This window comes from Balaenoptera borealis, assembly GCF_965194805.1.
Source record: "Balaenoptera borealis genome assembly, chromosome: 13".
In the NCBI taxonomy this organism is placed as follows: Eukaryota; Metazoa; Chordata; class Mammalia; order Artiodactyla; family Balaenopteridae; genus Balaenoptera; species Balaenoptera borealis.
Window position 1 is genome coordinate 51,547,160 of NC_138870.1, and position 19,263 is coordinate 51,566,422.

Here is a 19,263-nt window from a genome sequence, read left to right on the forward strand (position 1 = left end):
GTCTAGGTAACAGATGATTGTGATGTACCAGGGTGATAGCAGAGAAAATAAGGCAAAACAGATTCAGGGGGTTTGGAGCTGTAGACTGAATAGCACTTGTTGATGGATTAGATGTGGCAGTGACAAAGAGAAATTAGAGATGAGTAAGTTTTTAATGTGAGAAACTGGGTGTATTGTAATTGTATTTACAAAATTAGAGGAAACTGAGGAGGAAGGTTTGAAGGTTGAGGTAGAGGGATCAAAAGTTCTGCTTTGCCCATGTTCTGTTTGAAACACCAATTGGACATCTGAGTGGAGATGTCAAGTAGGTTGTTGGGGTAAGGATCTTGGCATTCAAGGGCAAGATTAGGGCTGAAGCTACTAATTTGAGGAGTCATCAGTATGAATAATATTTCTTAGGGAGAAAATCTAAATAGAGAAGATAAAATCTTTCATCATTGTCTTAGATTCAGAAATTAAGTCTCCTGAAATATTCACAGATGTAGATATTCTGAAAGTGATCAAGTTGTGTTAACTATTAATCTAATTTAGTAAATCTCTAATTCTGTTTAATTATTTATTCTGGGCATGCATCTGTGATTAAATATCTTAATATATTTTATTGTAAGAAATTACTAATTACCTAAATTAAATTATATATCTTAGTAGAATATTGTATGTGCGTTATTGCAACCAAAAATATTAGAATCCAGTAAAGCTTCTGCTTACAGTTGTGCATGATGGACACTGCACAACTCAAGGGACTGACATTCACATAGTGGCGTAGGTCAGTGGTTCTCCTTGGATTTGTGCAGTGCCCAACCTGTATGACCACATGAGGCATGTATGAAGCAGCTAGTTTTACTGATCCAAAAGCACAAGTTAGAAACAGCAAGGAGCAGAAGAATTGACATCCTGATTTCCATTTCATTTTGTGGTTTCACAGCAAAGAAAAGAAGATGAAATCAAACAAAAGTAACTTTAAGAGAAAATCTGTCACTCTGGTTGAATTTTCTTTTACTTGAAATTCACCCTGTCTATATTCAGTTGAATAGAATGACATTTGATTGAACTGACGGGGAGAGAAAGTGACAAGATACATCCGGATTCAAGCTCTCAAATTTGGTTTATTATTTAGTGCAGCAACCCCTGAAATTAAATGAACACATACAGGAGATTCATCATAATGCTATCTGTGGAGTCCTCTTATAGGGAGACAGTGCTATTACAAAGTCCTCCCACAGTTAAACTCCCAAGATGCACTTGATATTCTGCAACATAGCACACTGCACTGAAGTGATTCTGGAACTTTTTTTTTTTTCCATTTTTTTCATTTAAATTAGAAATCTGGTAATTCGATTTTTAAAAGCTCCTTGTGAAGTAATTATCTGTAATACATTCTCAAGTATTCTTTCTTAGTAAACCTGTAAGGGACGCTGAGATATCTCATACCTTCCCTTTCACAACTGCCACATGGTTCTCTTTGAAACTGGTTCCAATAATGAGTCCTTTAAAAGAGAAAATGGGCCATTTTAACTTTTTAAAACTAAATAAAATCACAAGACAAAAGTGGCCTAATGTTTGGCTAGAGGTGAAATGAGGAGGGTGAAATGAGTTTCACACTATGTCATTACAATGCTACCAGAAGCAATTAAGCCAACAAAATATTTAAGCTTCTGTTAGTGTTTAGAGATGTTGGCAACATGCATCATTAGTTGTCATAATGAAATACCACAGGGTTCAAAAATATCTAAAATCATCTTTGTAAAAATTAGCATAGAATAAATTAATAAAAAGCATTGAAGGTGAAAATATGACTAATCCTGGTGACTTTTTAGTAATATATTTGGAATGACTGACAACGAAATAGCAATAGATTGTCCGTGTACTCCAGAATAAACAACGTTTAAATTATAACTTGAGTGTTTCCTAATGCCTTCAATTTAAAAAAGAAATATTTTCCATGAGAATTCTCCAGCCAAGACTGACAACAGTGATTATTTTTCTGCCAGTTAGCAGCATGGAAATTATGAGGAGCCATTTAAACCCTCAGATTGTTTAGCTGTGACATTTTTGATGCATAGTACAAGAGATTTAACTATCAGCCAGAAAACCAACAAAGATTAACATGACATTTGCACTGCAAATCACAATCACTCTCCATTTGCCAGAATCTTAACAGCTGATACTCAGCATTTATGAGTTTAGGAACAAGTTAGTCAATCAACAAGAAGCAAACTCAGTTACTACTAAGTGTGCCTAGGTAGTGTATATTAAATTATGCAATAATTCATTTAATAAGCAATGTTTTGGCTGCCTGCTGCATCCCAGACATTGTTGCACAATGCGAATTCTAAGAGGAAAGGACTAGGATTGCAGAAGTTAGTTAGACAGCAAACAAGTAAGCATTATGAAGGAAAGCAGTGGGAGCGTGGAGAACAGGTATCTATGCTGGCTTGTTGGGGAATCGGGAGACTTGGACGAGGCACCCACTGTGAAGGAAAGTACTTATTTTTTTTCCGTCTTTTATCATTTTACAAAAAAATAGAGGCCTTGAGAATGGATTACAGATAATTACCTCACAATCAATTTAAAAAAGGTCTATGTAAAATGTTTTCAGTTCAAACTACAAGATATCAACTGAAAAAATGTATAACTGAGATTAACTATTTAATACCACCTACCGTGAATTAAGTCCTTCTTGAGAGTTTCGTTGTAGGAAGACTTTGTTAAAAAATTATTTTACCAATAGTACTCTTATGATATCTTAATTTTCGTCCACTTAATTTTATGGTGGAAATGTTAATCAACAGAATTTGATAATTTAAACTTACAGATGAGAAAGAGCTGACTGGGAAAGGCTGGGGGAAGTTAAAGGGAGAGTCTAGCTTGAGAGACAAAAGAGGTGTTAGGATGAGCAGAGGTTGTTTTAAGAAGTACATACAAGGACTTGGGTGTAACAGGATTAGTAGTACAGGAATAGGGGGCGGAAAGAAGTAGGCAGGGGCAAGAAAGTGGAATGCCATTGATGTCTGACACAGAGTATAGGTTTCATATCAGGACAGTGGGGAGCCATTGAAGAATTTAAAGTTGATGTATATCAAAATCACATTAGGATTGAAAAGGTGATGCATATAAGCAAGCAAAGTTTGTCTTGGAGGGGAGTAAAACTAGCATGAAGCCACTAGAGGTGACTGAAAACATGGCCCCAATTCTTCATCCTTTCCTGTATCTAAACTTACAACGTGACTTTACAGCAACTTTCATTAAGAAGTGGAGTCTCTTTCTCCACCACCAGATTAGCTTTGTAACTGGCTTTAGCCATAAAAATGTAGTCAGAGTGAACCCGTACCAGTTCTGAGTGTAAGCCTATCTTCACTGTCGCAGAACCTTGCCTCCTCTGCCATGAGAACAAGCCAAACTTCCACTTGGAAGTAGCCCAGTTGTTTTAGCTAAGATCATCCTAGACCATCTTACGGCCAGATACCCCCAACACATGGGAGGAAGTCCAGACAGACTCAGCACTGCCTGCCCAAACACAGATCCCCACAGATACAAGTGTGAGCCCAGCCAAGACCAGCAGAACTTCCCAGCTGACCTCTAGACTTGGGAGGGATAATTGAGGGTTACCCTTTTATGCTGCTGTGTTTGGGAGTTATATATTACACAGCAGTGGGTAATTGATACATCACTCTAACAAATCTTCCCTTGATGTCTTACGAGTAGACACAATAACAGGGAACATCACTTCCAATTAAAAGTCAAACATAAACCCTTAACGTAGAATGCAAACTATGTGTAGAATTCTTTCTTCTGAAACATATTCAGGCATTACTGAGGTTCCTCATCATTAATATAGACTACCTTCATCAAAATGATAGGCTTCTTTTTGGAGCACTGTATTTTCCCTGCTCTTCATTTCCACATTTTACTTGGAGCCACTTCTCTTTCTCTCGAGTGCTGCTGTATGCAAACACAGTGTTTTGAGGAATTTATCTGAAGATTCTTAAGTTCAGTTACTAAAAATTCAGTTTGTTATCACTCCCAGAAGGAGTGATAGAAGGTGAAACTTACATTTTATTCACTGCATCTAACATAGTTCTTGGCACATAGTAGGAACATAAAAATATTTGTCCTAATTATTACTCATCCCTAATAAAACCGTTCTCCACTTTCAAATTTATTTCAAGTCTCTCTGACCCTCCCTAGATTTACAAACATCATTCCTTTTTATTTTACTTGCCCTATGAATTTTCCTATAGCCCCATGATACACTTTTTCAATGGCATATAAACTAACACCCTACTAGTTACTACTACAGAGGTTAAAATCCTGGCTTAACCACTTGCTATTATGTGACACTGTTGCTTAAACACTCCATGCCCCAGTTTTCTTATTAGAGAATGGTAATATCCATAATACAGGTCTCAGATAAGTTTAAATAATACACTTAAATTGCTTAGAAAGACCTCTTGGTACAGAGTAAGCTCAAGAGATGCTAGCCATTTTTTTTTTTACGTTGCCTATCTTCATCCAAAGTTGATCCCAACTATTCATTTTCACCCTTCCTTTGTCCAGACTGCACTGATGGAAAAGTCACATGTCTCTATGAATTAAATGTCCTATATTGTGACTTTATTGTCTTTTGAGCTCTCAGCATCTAGAAACACCAAGGTTTACTTGAAATATTTTCTACTCTCCTTGGAGATTCCAAACTGAATTTTGTCCCTTGTACACTCAGCAGATGAACCTTATCTACTTAACACCTGTATATGCCATTCCTTCAGCCTAGAGGCTCCTAGCATTATTTTCCTTGGCCTCACATCTAAATTTGTCTCCAGCTTCATCCATCTTTTTTCTTTTTTTTTTTTTTTTTTTTTACTTATCTGACAAAAGAAACGTTATTCCTCTCACACTAACCCTTCTGCTTAACATTCCCAACTCCACCTGTTTCTCCTTCCTCCAGGATATTAATCCATTCCTCCCTTTATCAGTTTCTCCTTCCCTACTGCCTCCTTGCAGTATAAACCTATAAACCTTTCTGTCCTATAAACCATTCTGGCTTCTCCCATAAGAAAAAATATTTTCACTTAATCTTCCACTAAGGTTACTCTTTTACCTTCCTTACGGCCACTTAATTCCAGGAAAAAAAAATGATTTAAATGTAATGTCACTACATCTTCCTCTTCTATTTATCATTTGTACCAGCCAGCCCCAAACCCTTCCACATCATATATAATTTTATTATTTTCTACCAACTTGATTTTACACCACTGCAGAACAAATGGAACTTGGACATCTTTCACAATGAAAGAACCACCATTGAGTAAATACTATGTACAAGATAATGTGCTGAGCACTTTACATGTATTAACTCATTGAATCTTCACAGCAAATCCTGTGAGGTAGATATCTTCATTTCATGAATAAGGATACTGAGACTTAGTTAATTTCTCTCTCATTTATCTATTTATGATCTTGGAGTTATTAACTTCCTAAGTCTAAGCAGCCCAGGGACAAGCTGACACTCACCCATGTGCTAATCAACTTCAATGATTGTTTTCCAACTCCTGGGCTAACTACTGACACTGCTCTGTTGAAGGTTACCAAAGAACTAAACACCACTTGCCTCTTCACTGTTCACATCCCCTTAGAATTTCTATGGGATTTGATCCCGCTTATTCCTCATACATTTAATCTTTCTTTCCATCTAGATAGGAACACCCCTACATTCAACTTACCTTTATATTTTCACTCCTAGGTTCTTAACACACCTCTCGTCCTCTCCCTCCCTCCCTTATGGTATAGATGAACATAATCTAATTTCTTCCATATTAAGAAAAATACACTCTTTCAATTCTGCCTCCCCTGCATAACCACTACCCTACTTTTCCTTTTTATTCCCCTGTGAAATAGAAGTCTACATGTGCTATTTTCCACTTTCACGTCTCTCATTCACTCTCCAACCCACTGAAATCTCAACTCTACAATAAGCACTTCACTAAAACTGCTCTTTCCAAGACCAACATTGTCTAATTACAAATCCAATAAAGCCTGTTCAGTTCTTATCTAACATGACCTTTCTGAATGTTTCCTTGGCACTGTAAACTCATTAGGCTTAAAAAATGAACTCATTGTCTCCACCTGCCACTCAACTTGCTTTTCCTTCAGAGTTTTCTAATATTTAACTAAATCTCAATTATCCCATTTTAGTAGGCTCAGGGCTTTGAGTTCTCTTCCACATCTCCCTTATACTGATCCAATCATCCCATCCAACTTCTCATTTCTACCTTGGCAAAACCCTTCATTAGTGGTTCTTAACCCAGAATGCATATTAAATCACCCAAGGAGATTTTTTAAAAATACTTGTTCCCAGACTCTAATCCTAAGCCAATTAAGAGAATCTCAGAGAGTAGGGTTGGGCGTGGGTAATTTTTAGATCTTCAAGTAATTTAAATTACAACCAGGGTTGATATCTATTTTTTTCACATTTTGCTCAGTGTAATAGTCCAAGCTCAGGCCCTCATTAACTTTCCCTGGATTATGTTAGTCCCCTCTAACTTCTCTTCAAGCCCACAGTCTCTCTTCTTTAAGACTTTCCATCACATTTTTGCTGAAACCTATGAAACAAAACTTTGTAGTGCCCTGCTCACATAACTTCTAGAATAAAGTTCACTTTGTATAACAGATAAAACCTTCCAGAAAAATGTTTGACATAGTGCATAACATTTATTAATTTGAAATATAATGAAGATTTTAAAAAATCAAAACAAATATGAAACACTTATGTCTTCTGTGTACCTACTTTTCATTGGTTAGCAGAATGCCCTGCAAATGTAGGGCATTAAAAAAAAATCCATTGAATAGATTTTAAAGGCCATTTTAAAGGCTAAACTTCAGCTAACGTTTGATCTCACCAAATATGCTTGTGCCTAGTAGGAATAAGTCAATTAGATGCCAGATAATTGTGAGGTCTACACTACTTTTCAGTATCACGCAGTGCAATGAATAAAATCTGCTACCTCTACTCTTTTTTCAAAGTATTCTATATATAAAACAAAAGAGAAGGAAAGGAAGGAAGGGAAAGATGGAAGGGAAGGAGGGTAAGGAAGAAAGGAAGAAAACAAGAAAGGAGAGGAAGGCAGGTATGAAGGCAGACAGGCAGACAGCCAAACCCTTACCTTAATAAAAATAGTAATGCTCTACTATGAGTTCTCTATGTGGGTAAGGGGAACAGGAGATACCCAATATGTGTCTCCCCAACTTTTCAGCTTCTCTGTGTCTTCCATCATTCTAATTCTCTCCACTTAAGTGGGTCAAAATGAGAAAGGGCTCCATGATGAAAAATACTTGATATTTTCTCATATGTTGCTCTTTCAGATGGATATATGATCATGAATTGAGAAAATGATCAAAATTTTTAAAATATCATGTCCCACTTAATCATCGTGCTATTAGCCATTGTGTATTATCAAAAGTCACAACCCACTTGTATAGCATTGTGTAGTAGCACAGGCCTTGCTGAGGGAAATAAAGAACAGGACCAAACTCCCTTTTTATTTCAACCATAGATGCAGATTCTCAGACCTCTTCCTACCCATTAATGCCAATTCCAAATTTGAAATCTTATACGGTACTGTCTGATGTTAAAACTGGAAGTTTCCATTGTGTTAAGGCAACAAGAATGTATAAAAATAAAATAAAGCTATAGGATGTTTTTCCATAAATAGAGAACTTCAAAAAAGTCATCACAAATCAGCCGCTCATTGACCCATAGACTCTCATAATCTATTCTATGTTATGACATACTGAAGTAGGTGTTTACCAAATTAATTAAAAAGAATAAGATCGTATACACACACACATAAACACACCCAAAGTGCATGTGAAACTAGTGAAATCTGAATAAGGTCTGTATTTGAGTGGATAGTGTTGTACCAATGTCAATTTCTTGGTTTTGTAAGATGTTATCACTGGGCGATAATGGGGAAAATGATACAGAGAAGTCCTCTGAGCTATTTTCATAACTTATTGGAAATCTTAAATTACTTCAAAATAAAAGCTATTTAAAGTAATTCTTAAAGGCTAAATCATAGCCATATTTTATGTTTTAATTAACATTTCCATATACGGTTGACCTTTGAACAATGCTGGGGTCAGGGGAGCTAACCCTCCATGCAGTCGAAAATCTGCGTATAACTTACAGTCCATCCTCCCTCTATGCGGTTCCTCCATACCCAAGGTTCTGCATCCCTGGAACCAACCTCAGATTGTGTAGTACTGTAGTACTTAATGTTGAAAAAAATCCATGTATAAGTAGACCTGTGCAGTTCAAACCTATGTTGTTCAAGGGCCCACTGTATAATGAATTTCAAAGGATAAACAGTCATTATTTTCAACAATTTTTATAATAAAATGATTTTTGTATATTGCTAGCAAAATTTTGTCATAGTCAAGATGTGAGCAAGTGGCACAAGTGTAGATACATCTATTTCAATTGTTTCTTAGCAAAGAAGCAAGTCAAATATCGGAACCTTGTGTAAATGGCAAGATTTGCCATGGAGTTTTATAAAAAGAAGGTTGAAGAATTTATGTCAGCTTCCCCATAAACTCAGAGGTTTTCCTAGATAGTAACTGAAGTGCTTTTAAGATAAAACACTGGAAAACAGATTCTCTGAATGTAACTCATGAAAAAGAGTCCATTTTATATTCCAATTTTATTCACCTTTTCTGAAGAATCACAACATTAATCTACTGGGGATAATCTAGTTAATATATTTGAAATTCCATTTATTTTTTTCTATTGATATGCATGTATTACACTTGAATATAATACAGAATTTCCAGTGTTGTTTTAAGGGACATAGTTTAAAAAATGAGAGGCATGATCTATAATTTCAAACCTAGGACAAATTCATAATTTCCAAAATAATATAGTTTTCCACTTTGTTCCAAAGAAATTAATGATATTATTACTGATGCAGAAACTCCAGCACAACTGTTACTCCTTTCTTTATCAGTTCAGACAGTCTTGAACCATTGCAAAATTCACTCAGAGCCATCTATTTGTATATGCATAATTAAAATGGAAGGAGGAAGTCATTCCATTCCATGGACTTATGGGGCAGTATACTTTACTTTAGTTCAATATCAAAAGCATACTTTACAAATTTAATGTTTAACAAATTTTACGCTTTTAGTCATTCTGCCGAGAAAAGATTCTGGGTAATGTATTGGTCTTTGAAAGTTGTTACCAACTTAGCCTGGAGAGCTTTGGTTTGTATGTCAGCCTCCATCATGGAAATCAACATATACCTAATTGGCCATGTCAGTGAGTTTTAAAAAACAAAAGATGTCCACACCTTCTCTAACATAATGGAACTTCTAATAGGACAATTTCTGAAGTGTCTTCCTATTAGTCTAAGATGAGTAAAACACAGAAGCTCCTCCCCCTTTACATTCCTTCAAACTATACATTTACACAATATCCAGAATGGTTATGCAATTTCCATTCTTCTCTTCCTCCGCATCACAAATGAAACAAAGCAGATGTAGTATAAGATTATACATTCTGTGAGTAACTTAGAAAAAAAAGTACATACATGTTTAAGGCCTTGAAATATTTATAAGATTCTCCTGTAGAACTGAAAACCACAAATGTTAAAAGTACTACGAAAACGTGGACAAAGACTGACTAAAGAAATTGTTTGAATGGGACAACGGTAAGCAAATATTTATAAAATTGAGACCAAGGAAAAGAACAATTTATTCTACCAACAGACTGAATAAACAGATAGGCATTCAAACAGTCATTGGGATAGAGCAAGAGACAGCCTTTTTAAAATGAGATGGAAAGGACAGTTAAAAAAAATACTAGAAGAAATCTAAGTGAATAACTTTCAAGCTAAGAAATCAAAACCCACATGCATCCCTGGCAATTTTTTGAAACTGAAGTTTACCTAAATACTTGACTGCTCACTGCTAATTTCTGTGAAGGGAAAAAGTAAAGATAAAAATGAAAGAAAAAGCCCACTTTAAAAACAAAAAAACAAAAAACAAAAAACTGAAAGGGAGAGTACTTTAGAGGTACCAAACAGGAGTATATAATGAAAATGGTAATTCAGTTCTAACTACTACCTATTTAACTGACAGAGAGCTGCAGCAGTGTGTTAGCCTTGGGGAAACATGTCAGCTTGTCTATACATTCTTATATGATTGATGTATTCAGATAACTATTACTTGCCGACAATAATTATTATCAATGGATATATATTTCCATTCCTTTAACAAAAGCAACTTTAAGATGTTAAAACATGTAGGCTTTCAGAGCTCCAAGATTAGGATACAAATAAATTGTCTCAGTCTACACCATGCCAGAGGAGAAGTTCGCAAAGGAAAAGTCACTGAAGCCATGTGCAGTTCTAGCCACTGAACACAGGACTCAGGAACAGGTCCATGACAGAAGGCCAGTGCACTTGGGAGACTTTCAGAAACAAGAAAAGCAGTCACATTTGGAGCCAAGAGCCCAAAAGGTAAGTGTCTCTGACACCATCTGGAAACGCTAACTCTTCAGATAGTAACTTCAAATCCTTTTTGCAAGTGCAATTACACAAGTTGAACACAGTTCAAATCTGATGAAATCTTCATGATAGAGAAGTTCATGTCGGACTTTTAAAAAGTCTTGATTCCAAGAAGAAGCTGATTACAAGCCATGAAATCCCCTGGAAATAATAGACTCCAGAGTGCCTCTTGTGAGCTGTATAAAAATTTTCCTTCAAGATCACCTCATGAGTTATGTTTCTATGCTGATGTTCAATGTAATCAGCTTTGAGGATCACTTGATTTATCCTTTGTTAATGGGTCACCTGCAAAAGAAGAAGAAAATAGAATCATTTCATAACAGCCATCATCTTAAAACTCTACACAATTAAGTATTAGAAATGAATATGTAACTCAAAATGCTGGTATTTGCTGTATCAAATAAGTTATTGAATTTTAAAGGACTACCATATTTAGGTATTTATAGCTTATTAAAATAAGTATTTTCTCTATTATTTCATAATACTTTTAGAGCCCCTTGCACTATTATCCAAATGACTCCAACGGTGACCAGGAAGATCTTAACTGGTGATCTTTGGTCTTTCAGATCTGAAGAATGATTCTGGAATCCCTGTTCTTTGCACAGGCTTGGTGGACATAATAACCCAGAGATCATACACATCATGACAGGAGTCAGTGAAGAAAGGCCTTTGGCCTCAGGAATACAATCAGACCCCATCTTCAAGAAAGCCCTTGAGATCTGGTTCCATAAAATCCATTCTTGCAGTAGTTTAAAAGTTGAGTGCTTATTTGACTCAACTGTATTTCAGAAAATTAGCTATTCATAAGGCAAAAAAACCCTATTATTTTGAGAGAAAAACAATTAATGATGGTACAATCCTTTACCAAATTTTAAAGGTGCCCAAATTTCTCATGAAATTGATTAGAGCAGTATTATTAATGCTATTATAAATTACTGAGGCAGATTCACACTGGATTTTCACATCTACTCAAGTCCAGAGAATGTTTGTATGCAGGAAAAAGGAATAATAGCTAGCTAGCTAGAATACCTGATACATACACAGATATCTCTATATGCATATGGAAGGAAGATGATATAGAGAGACAGATTTCTGCTGTGTCAGTGAATTTCTAGTTACGCTCTTAATATCACAGTACTTAGAGTTGCCTAACAGTTCTTTTGCAGCAATGGTGAGTAACAAAAAGTGAGTTTTTAAAAACTATTGTGGATATTTTGGTTTTATTTCATTAAATGACATAGTTACTTGTCTTTTCATGAAACGTTTGCCAGAAGACTGATTTTTGTTTGTGTTGTTTATTGTTGTTTGGTCAACTATGAAAAATAGGAACACTAAAGAAAATAAGAAAGCCAGCTCTAGACTTTGCTCTGCCATAGCTGGTCTCCAAAGGAAGGTGTAAAATTCAAAAAAACAGGTAGGTTCTGCATGGAGGCAGGCTTCATATCTGTGTCTCGTTGGTCAGCTACCCTTCCCAAAGAAGGAGCTTCTGTCTGCGTATTTGTAGCTGCTTATACCCGTGCACAGAGAAACTATGGAAGGAATGGAATTGTGGGTGGGAAGACACAGATGTGAAGGGTCTGCTGGCCTCTAGAGATTCTGGGAGCGGGGGATATCTTCAATAGGGAAGCAACTTCATTATCAATTTGTCTGCCATTCAATGGTCATTTTATACAAGTTGTGAGAAGGGCTCCCAGCCTGGGAGTCAGTGTAAGAAGAAGGTGGAGAGGAAATGTGAAGAGTGTTATGGACATGATGTTACAGGTTGCTGATGCAGATGGCTGATCACTGTGAAAAACACAGAAATGTTATTTTTGTGATACACTTTATTGACAAACATTGATTTAACACAATCTGATTTCCACTGGCTGAGAAAATTCACCTGCCTTTTCTGAAAATTCTCTTAGTAGGAATCATTATGAAACATAATATGGGGACCAGTGCTTGAAATGACAGGAAAAAAAGAGGAAGAGAACAACTGGTTTAGCCTCAGGAGAGGTTCAACACAGGCAACTGGAGGGGGACACACTGCAATGACATCAGGAAAGCAAGTGACACGTCCTCTTGAGCCACTGCAAGCCCAGGTTCTAAGTAATCTATTGGTGGGTATGGCGGACGCATTCTTACGTCTTCATTCCAAGGTAAGTATTTCATCCTGCTGGTTTATATAAAGCTGAGGAGGGATTCTCTCAACCATTTATATATTTAAAGCTTTATTTTCACATAATTTTAAAAATAGACATCAAATTGACAATATAATACCAAAGGTTTATATATCTGTAATAAATCTTTCTTCCATGTCAGTAGAGGAAACATATAAGTATACACAAACATATAACTATACAATCCATATGCTCAAGAATATCATAAATACACATTTTTATCATGCTGTGTTTCTATCAGCTAAAATAATTGCTAGAAAACCAAACTTTAAACATGATTTAAAGAAGTGATCGTCTAAATAAGCATGGATTGAAACATAATGAAAGCTTTTCCTTATTCTCCAATTTCATGCACTATTTCCTAGTTTCCTAGTTTATTAATCCTAAAAATATCCACATTTTATGAGATGAAGAGTAACAGACAACTTGTTTTCAGTATGATTTTTGTAAATCATTTGATTTTGAACAGAGGACTGTTGTGGTTCAGCACACAGAGCTCTGGATTTATGTCAGTGTGGCAATAATACTAATCACTCTGGCTGTGTCATACAACCTCTGGGCCCTACAGCTTCCCATGTGTAAAATGGGGATAATCTTGTTAGCCTCACAGCATTGCTATGAGGATCGAATTATTATACTTACGAAAACCTAGCTTTGCCAACTATGAAGTACTATAAAAATGAACGTTTTAGAGTTGGGATCAGTTTTTTTCAATGCATAAATGTTTAACAAGAAAACCACTAAATGTAGAATGAGAGGATCCCACTAACAAACAGACATTCACTCAAGTTAGAGGACTACACTTAAGGAATTCAAACAAAGGCTAAGTCATAATTTGCTCTTTTCAACGAAGTATAAATATGAACATATATCAGCACTCTCCCTGACAACTTCCAGATTTGTACCAAATGAAATGGCAAAGCCAAAGATTTAAAAACATGTAGATGATTCTGAATACAGGTACATTGTCACCAATTTTCATCACCTAATATGCAAGGTCCAAATAACACTTTAAAATTATTGTCTAAAATTCAGTACAAAAGACTCTCTTATGATTTATATGCTCATTAAGTCCAAGTGAACCATGTTTAAATTATGACATGCTAATGGGGGAAAAATGATTGCCATTTTACCGTTTATAGATGATAAACTGGAACTTCCCGATATGAAAGAGTTGCTTAAATAATACTTACACAATCCAACATTTAAAAATTTTGCTATCATTTAAAAGTAAGCTTTTAGTACATCAAATTAAGCACTGCCTTATTTTTAGAACTTAAATATTACTCTCTTTTCACTCAAGCCCATCTTTTGGAAGAGGCCAACTAGTAAAAGTTTTACCTTCAAAGGAGGCTTTCCATCAAGTTTTCAGTGACTTAAAAGCAGGAGGTTGCAATAAAATCACTTTTACAGGATAGGAAAGAGCATTTGCTACCATGAATTCACTGTCTTCTGGTTCTGAGGGCAATAGATGTAAAATACTGCATGAGGGAGAGAAATGGTCCTACAATCATTACGGTTATGCCTTGAGCTTCATACACTATAATCACTATCTCAGTAAATTTGCCTTTCCAAAGGCAGTATTTTACACAGCTGTTCTTTTTCATGCAAATTTTATTTGTGTGTGCTGCACACCAGCCAATTCGGTAAGCGAAACTACTTGGCTGCTGAACGCATGCAATAATAAATTATTATTACTATTACTGTTATTATTATCAATACTATTTCTAGTCACAAGCACAAAGCTATCTTGGTAATGAGCCGCCAGGTTGAAGAAGCTAATCTGGTAACAAAAAGCACTGATTCTTTAAGATGAGAGCATCCATTTATTTCTTCAGTCCAACTAATCTACTACAGGGCTCTGATTAGATTTCTCAATAATTTATGCTAACATCATGTCTTTTTACGTCTGTTCACCGATTTAAATTGAGAAACTAAAACCAGGTAAATGGCATATAAGATGCTACATTTAAAATGAAGTGAAGTCAACTGTTTTAATACTGTCTGTCTTCACTTTGTATTTTGACCATTATGTTATATATATCCTCTGCCCATCTTCAAGGTAAGATAAATTAGAAAGGCTAAAGAAGGAAAAAAATTAAAGACTCTATTCTGTCCCCAAGTGCAAAAGATGCTTTTATAAAGTTCTTAAAATCATTCTATTCATGGAGCCTATAGTTCTTTTGCCCTGTTCAAATCATGCTGACTAGGTTACCAATGGGAGACAACACACTATGGTAAGAGGCATAATGACAAATAGTGTGGGCTCTGCACACAGGCTGCCTGGGTTCAAATCTTTGCCTTATCAATCAATCACTTTCTAACACTGTGAGGTTGATAAATTATGTAAAACCCCTGAGCCTTCGTCTCCCCATGTGAAATATAAAAATGGTATTATCAGCCCTCATATGTTTGCTATTGTGATTAAATCAGATAATCCCTGCAAAGTATCTGTCCAGGCAAACGCTTTTTAAATATTAACAGGTGGTAGCAGTAGTAATTCCCAAATAAGACTCAAAAGGTGATGCATAGGATACCTATGGGAGGGGGCATTCTTGTTTCTCTATAAACATTGATTTAATTAGTAAATTTGCTGTGTCTTATAGTAACTAAATTTGTAATTATTCATTTCATATGCTGTTAATCAAAGTCATATATCAAGATGGAAGCACTATTGTTTCAGCTGGCTTTGGGAGAGAGACTGTCTTTTCAGACAAGGTGATAGAGAGTATGTAATGGTTAAAAAGGTTATACTTTGAAGCCAGGCTGTCTAGGTTCAGTGCTTAGTTCTGCTGATAACTCAGCATGTGACCTTGAGTAAAACAGCTATAATATTAGTACCTAAATCATATGGTTGTATGAGCTGAGGAAAAAATAAGTTAATTGGTCAAATGCTTAGAACTAATATTCTAAGGCACATAATAAGCATTATGTAAGTGGTAACATTATTCAGATATGGGTACATTTCTAGGCACCTGAATGCATTGAATTCCTACATTTGCCCTCAATTATTTCTGAGCATACATTACTAGTTTTTACAGGCAATTGCATTATTTGTTTTTCTAGTGGACCAGCTGCCATCAGACTCTACATGCAGGAAAAATATTTAGGAAATTAGTACTACACTTTAACCACCTAGGGTAAAAATAAATGTGGTATAATTATGCCAAACAAAATGCAGATTTGTAAATTTCCTTATTCATTATTGATGGTTCCTTTGATGTATTTGGGTTCTATCCCGTATCCCAGATTTTTAATTTCAGTTGTTCACTTTGCCAGTCTACATAAATTTGTGAAATCGCTGCCAAATCTCCACAGTATCAGTGTAAATCTTATCATATTAGCTTAATTTACAAAATAGTCTTATTTTTTCCAGTGTGGTCATTAAAATCTTTTTATGAGGAACTATTGAACAATATTTATATTCCTTTGAATATGAGTCACATACACACAAGAATAGAAGAGACAATGCATTATGAACATAAGTCAATTTCATTAAAAAAAATTTTTTTTCACTAAAATACCCATGTTATTAGAGAAACAAACATTTATCTTTAGACTGATGGACATTCTTTAAATAATTGGAAGGCAAGGAATATGTGGCAGTATTTCTGAAAGGAGGCAGCAGGTTAAAATGCAGTGCATGTCGGATTTTTATAATACAGCTGCTTAACATCATAGATAGGCATCATTTCAAACTAATATTCCAATAATAAATTTAACTTATTCTATATAGGTAAAAAGGAAGACTAGAATACCCTCATGCTAAATGCTGATTTTTTGAATTAGTTAATTAATTTCTTTATTAATGTATAATTGACATACATTGTATTAGTTTCAGGTATATAACATAAGGCACTCTACCATTTAAAATCTTTCTGAGTCAGTAAATGGATTCTTAAAGCAATCCCACTTCTTTAAACCACTAAATGCTGATTTGAATGAACTTTTCCTTGCTTGGAAAATAATTGCTGCTTCACTGCAAATGTATTTTTTTAGTGTAGCTCTTACAAGTACATGAATTAACTTCTTGCTTCACTTTTTGTGTACTAAATGTGCAATTAAAACATCATTACTCTGCAGTAGCAGGTTTTCTCATTTAAGCTGGAGAAAAGCTGCCATTGAGTTGGTCGTAACTGTACATGAATGCACTTGTGCTTTCTTAAAGCACCTTATGCAATGAGGTATTATGAAATGGAAGACTCCTATTGGTCTGAAATAATCATTTAATAGCAAGCTTTTAAGTATAGACGAGGCAGTGTAAGGCAATGACATATGAATCACCTTCATAAACATACACACCTATGTAAAAAATTAAGCCTCTATTTTACTTTCATGCTGGTGAAAGTGACTCTTATAAGCCCTGAAAACTACTGCATTTTCATACTGCAGTTTAATTTTCCTTCCTAAGAATGGCTGGTGCTGTGGCTTGGCCTCCACATTTAACATTTGGGGCACCAAAGCCAATCTGTTTAATATTTCGGCTGGGGTCAATATTGCCACTAACTGACCTTGTTATCTGTTCTATGAATTCTCAAAAAATTTATCTCAAAATATTTAACAGCCTTGGGTGATTGGGAATAGTCATTTCAAACAACAGAGCATTTCTGTAGTTAACTGATTCTATTCTGTGACATCTTACAGAAAAACCCAAACTTTTTTGCCAACCCAATATTTAGGTGTACCTCAGTGTGGGTCCCGGTGTGGAAGTGGAAAATGGCATAGAGTCTTCCTAGACTTCTGGGAAAAAAAACAGAGCACCAGACTGACTGAGAAGAGGTGGGCTTGTTTTGATAAGAGTTTATAACAGTGTTACAACCTTCTGGTTTTAGAACTTTGGACAAGGCACTTAAAAATCTCTCAATCTCCCTGGTTCGTTCATACCTGTCAAACAAGCTGGCTAGACTTAGTGAGTTTCTAATTCCCTTCTATCCCCAAGGATAATAAGGACTAATTCAAAATGGTATAAAATTTTATCCCGATTACTTTATTATTTACTTGATTACCTGATTACCTTATTTATTACCTAAATTCATTGGTGGTATAACCACTGTATAGACTTCATTTTTCTAAAAAGCCTATATTAGAATGCAGGACTAGTGAGCTTTTACCACAAATACATCTGTCAGTGGCTTTCAGCTTCCTGTGCTGTGTAAATGAAGATCTCGACTAGAAATGAATCTTTGGAACAGATGGACTTGCACCATTTCTTGGAACTTTGAAAGCTGTACAGTGTGCCTGCCATGAACTCTTCTATGTGACTCATGAAAACAGATGACTGCATTGCCATTTATGCACATTCATCCACTCGGAGGCAGATCAACTGATTCTCTCTGGATGACATTAACTGTTAGCATTCCCTGACTTCTCTTTGGGTAGTTAGTTAATAAATTCCTTTGGGACATTAAGAAAATTTAAGACTTTCCTACTTCTCCTGGCTTTCTACCATATATACCTTCCATTTACTCCAGGTGGAAAAACAACAAAAATTTAGATAATTTTGAAAGACAACAGTATAATGGTATTACACTGTTTAAAGAAACATCATAAAGTCCTTAAAATGGGAAAGCAATTATTTTGAATGCTTTGAGGAAAGCTGAATAGATTTTTACAGATATTATTCCATATACCAGCGAGTTCACACATTTTTAGAGACAGTTGAAACTTTGAACTCAATTGGAAGGCACTTTTCCTGCTAAATTCGATAGTAGGTTCATTTCTTTAGACTCACCTCTCATTTGTAAAGAAGTAATTTGAATTGATAGTTTTTAATCCAATTTCTGTCATACTTACTTTAAAAGTTTATATCTGGTCAAGTATCAGTCAAGAATTTCAGCCTCACTGCATATAAGGGCTAACAGAATTAAGCAATAAAAATTGTGTTTATAAGGTGAATTTAAGATAAGTGGAGTTTGGGAGGAAGGATTGAAACTTTGAAGAAATTTGTCTTAGTAGCCTAGGAATTACTAAGAGACCAACATTTTCTCTTAGCTTCCTGGTTGGTTTGAGTTATAAATAAGAACAACTTTTCCTTGAGACACCTGTCTGCATAAAGAATATGCTGCTGTCATTTTGAAAAGAACTTGGTGCAACTTGTGGAAGAACAAGGCTAGTACCATGCCTGAAGTAGCACAAACTCTCTCCATCCCTATCTTCTGCCATAAAATTGTTTAGAGATGACCAATCTATATGTGGTACATTTTTGGGAAAAAATGTTTCTCTGAGTCGAAAAGACTAGAACTAGAATCCATTTTCTGAAGGATAGGGCAGCATAGGCAGTGATGTTTACTATGTTGGGGGTGTGTGCTTTTTTTTTTTTCTATTTCCCAGATATATTTCTCCCTTTTAAAAAAATAGTCATAATCCATTAGTCTCAAATTCCCAAAGTTGATCAAAATATGAATCTTTAAATCTAGCCAATTCTAATTACTTAGATGCTGTTATGACATAGCTTATTCAATTAAGGGGCAATTTAAATATAGAAAGAATGAACCATTAGGTAAGAACACAATCTTCATTTGGTTTATGGCGATTAGGTGAAAGTT

At 35.3% G+C, this 19,263-nt stretch overlaps 1 protein-coding gene across 1 annotated transcript in view; it reads right to left on the reverse strand.

Annotated features, from left to right (window-relative positions):
* Positions 1 to 8,368: 8,368 nt before the first annotated feature.
* Positions 8,369 to 19,263, reverse strand: part of TAFA2 (TAFA chemokine like family member 2) — a 587,396-nt gene continuing 576,501 nt past the window's right edge. Inside the window, exon 7 of the mRNA XM_082351310.1 lies at positions 8,369 to 10,844. Coding sequence (XP_082207436.1) covers positions 10,833 to 10,844 — 12 coding nt within the window. The 3' untranslated portion in view covers positions 8,369 to 10,832. The remainder of the gene's footprint in view (positions 10,845 to 19,263) is intronic.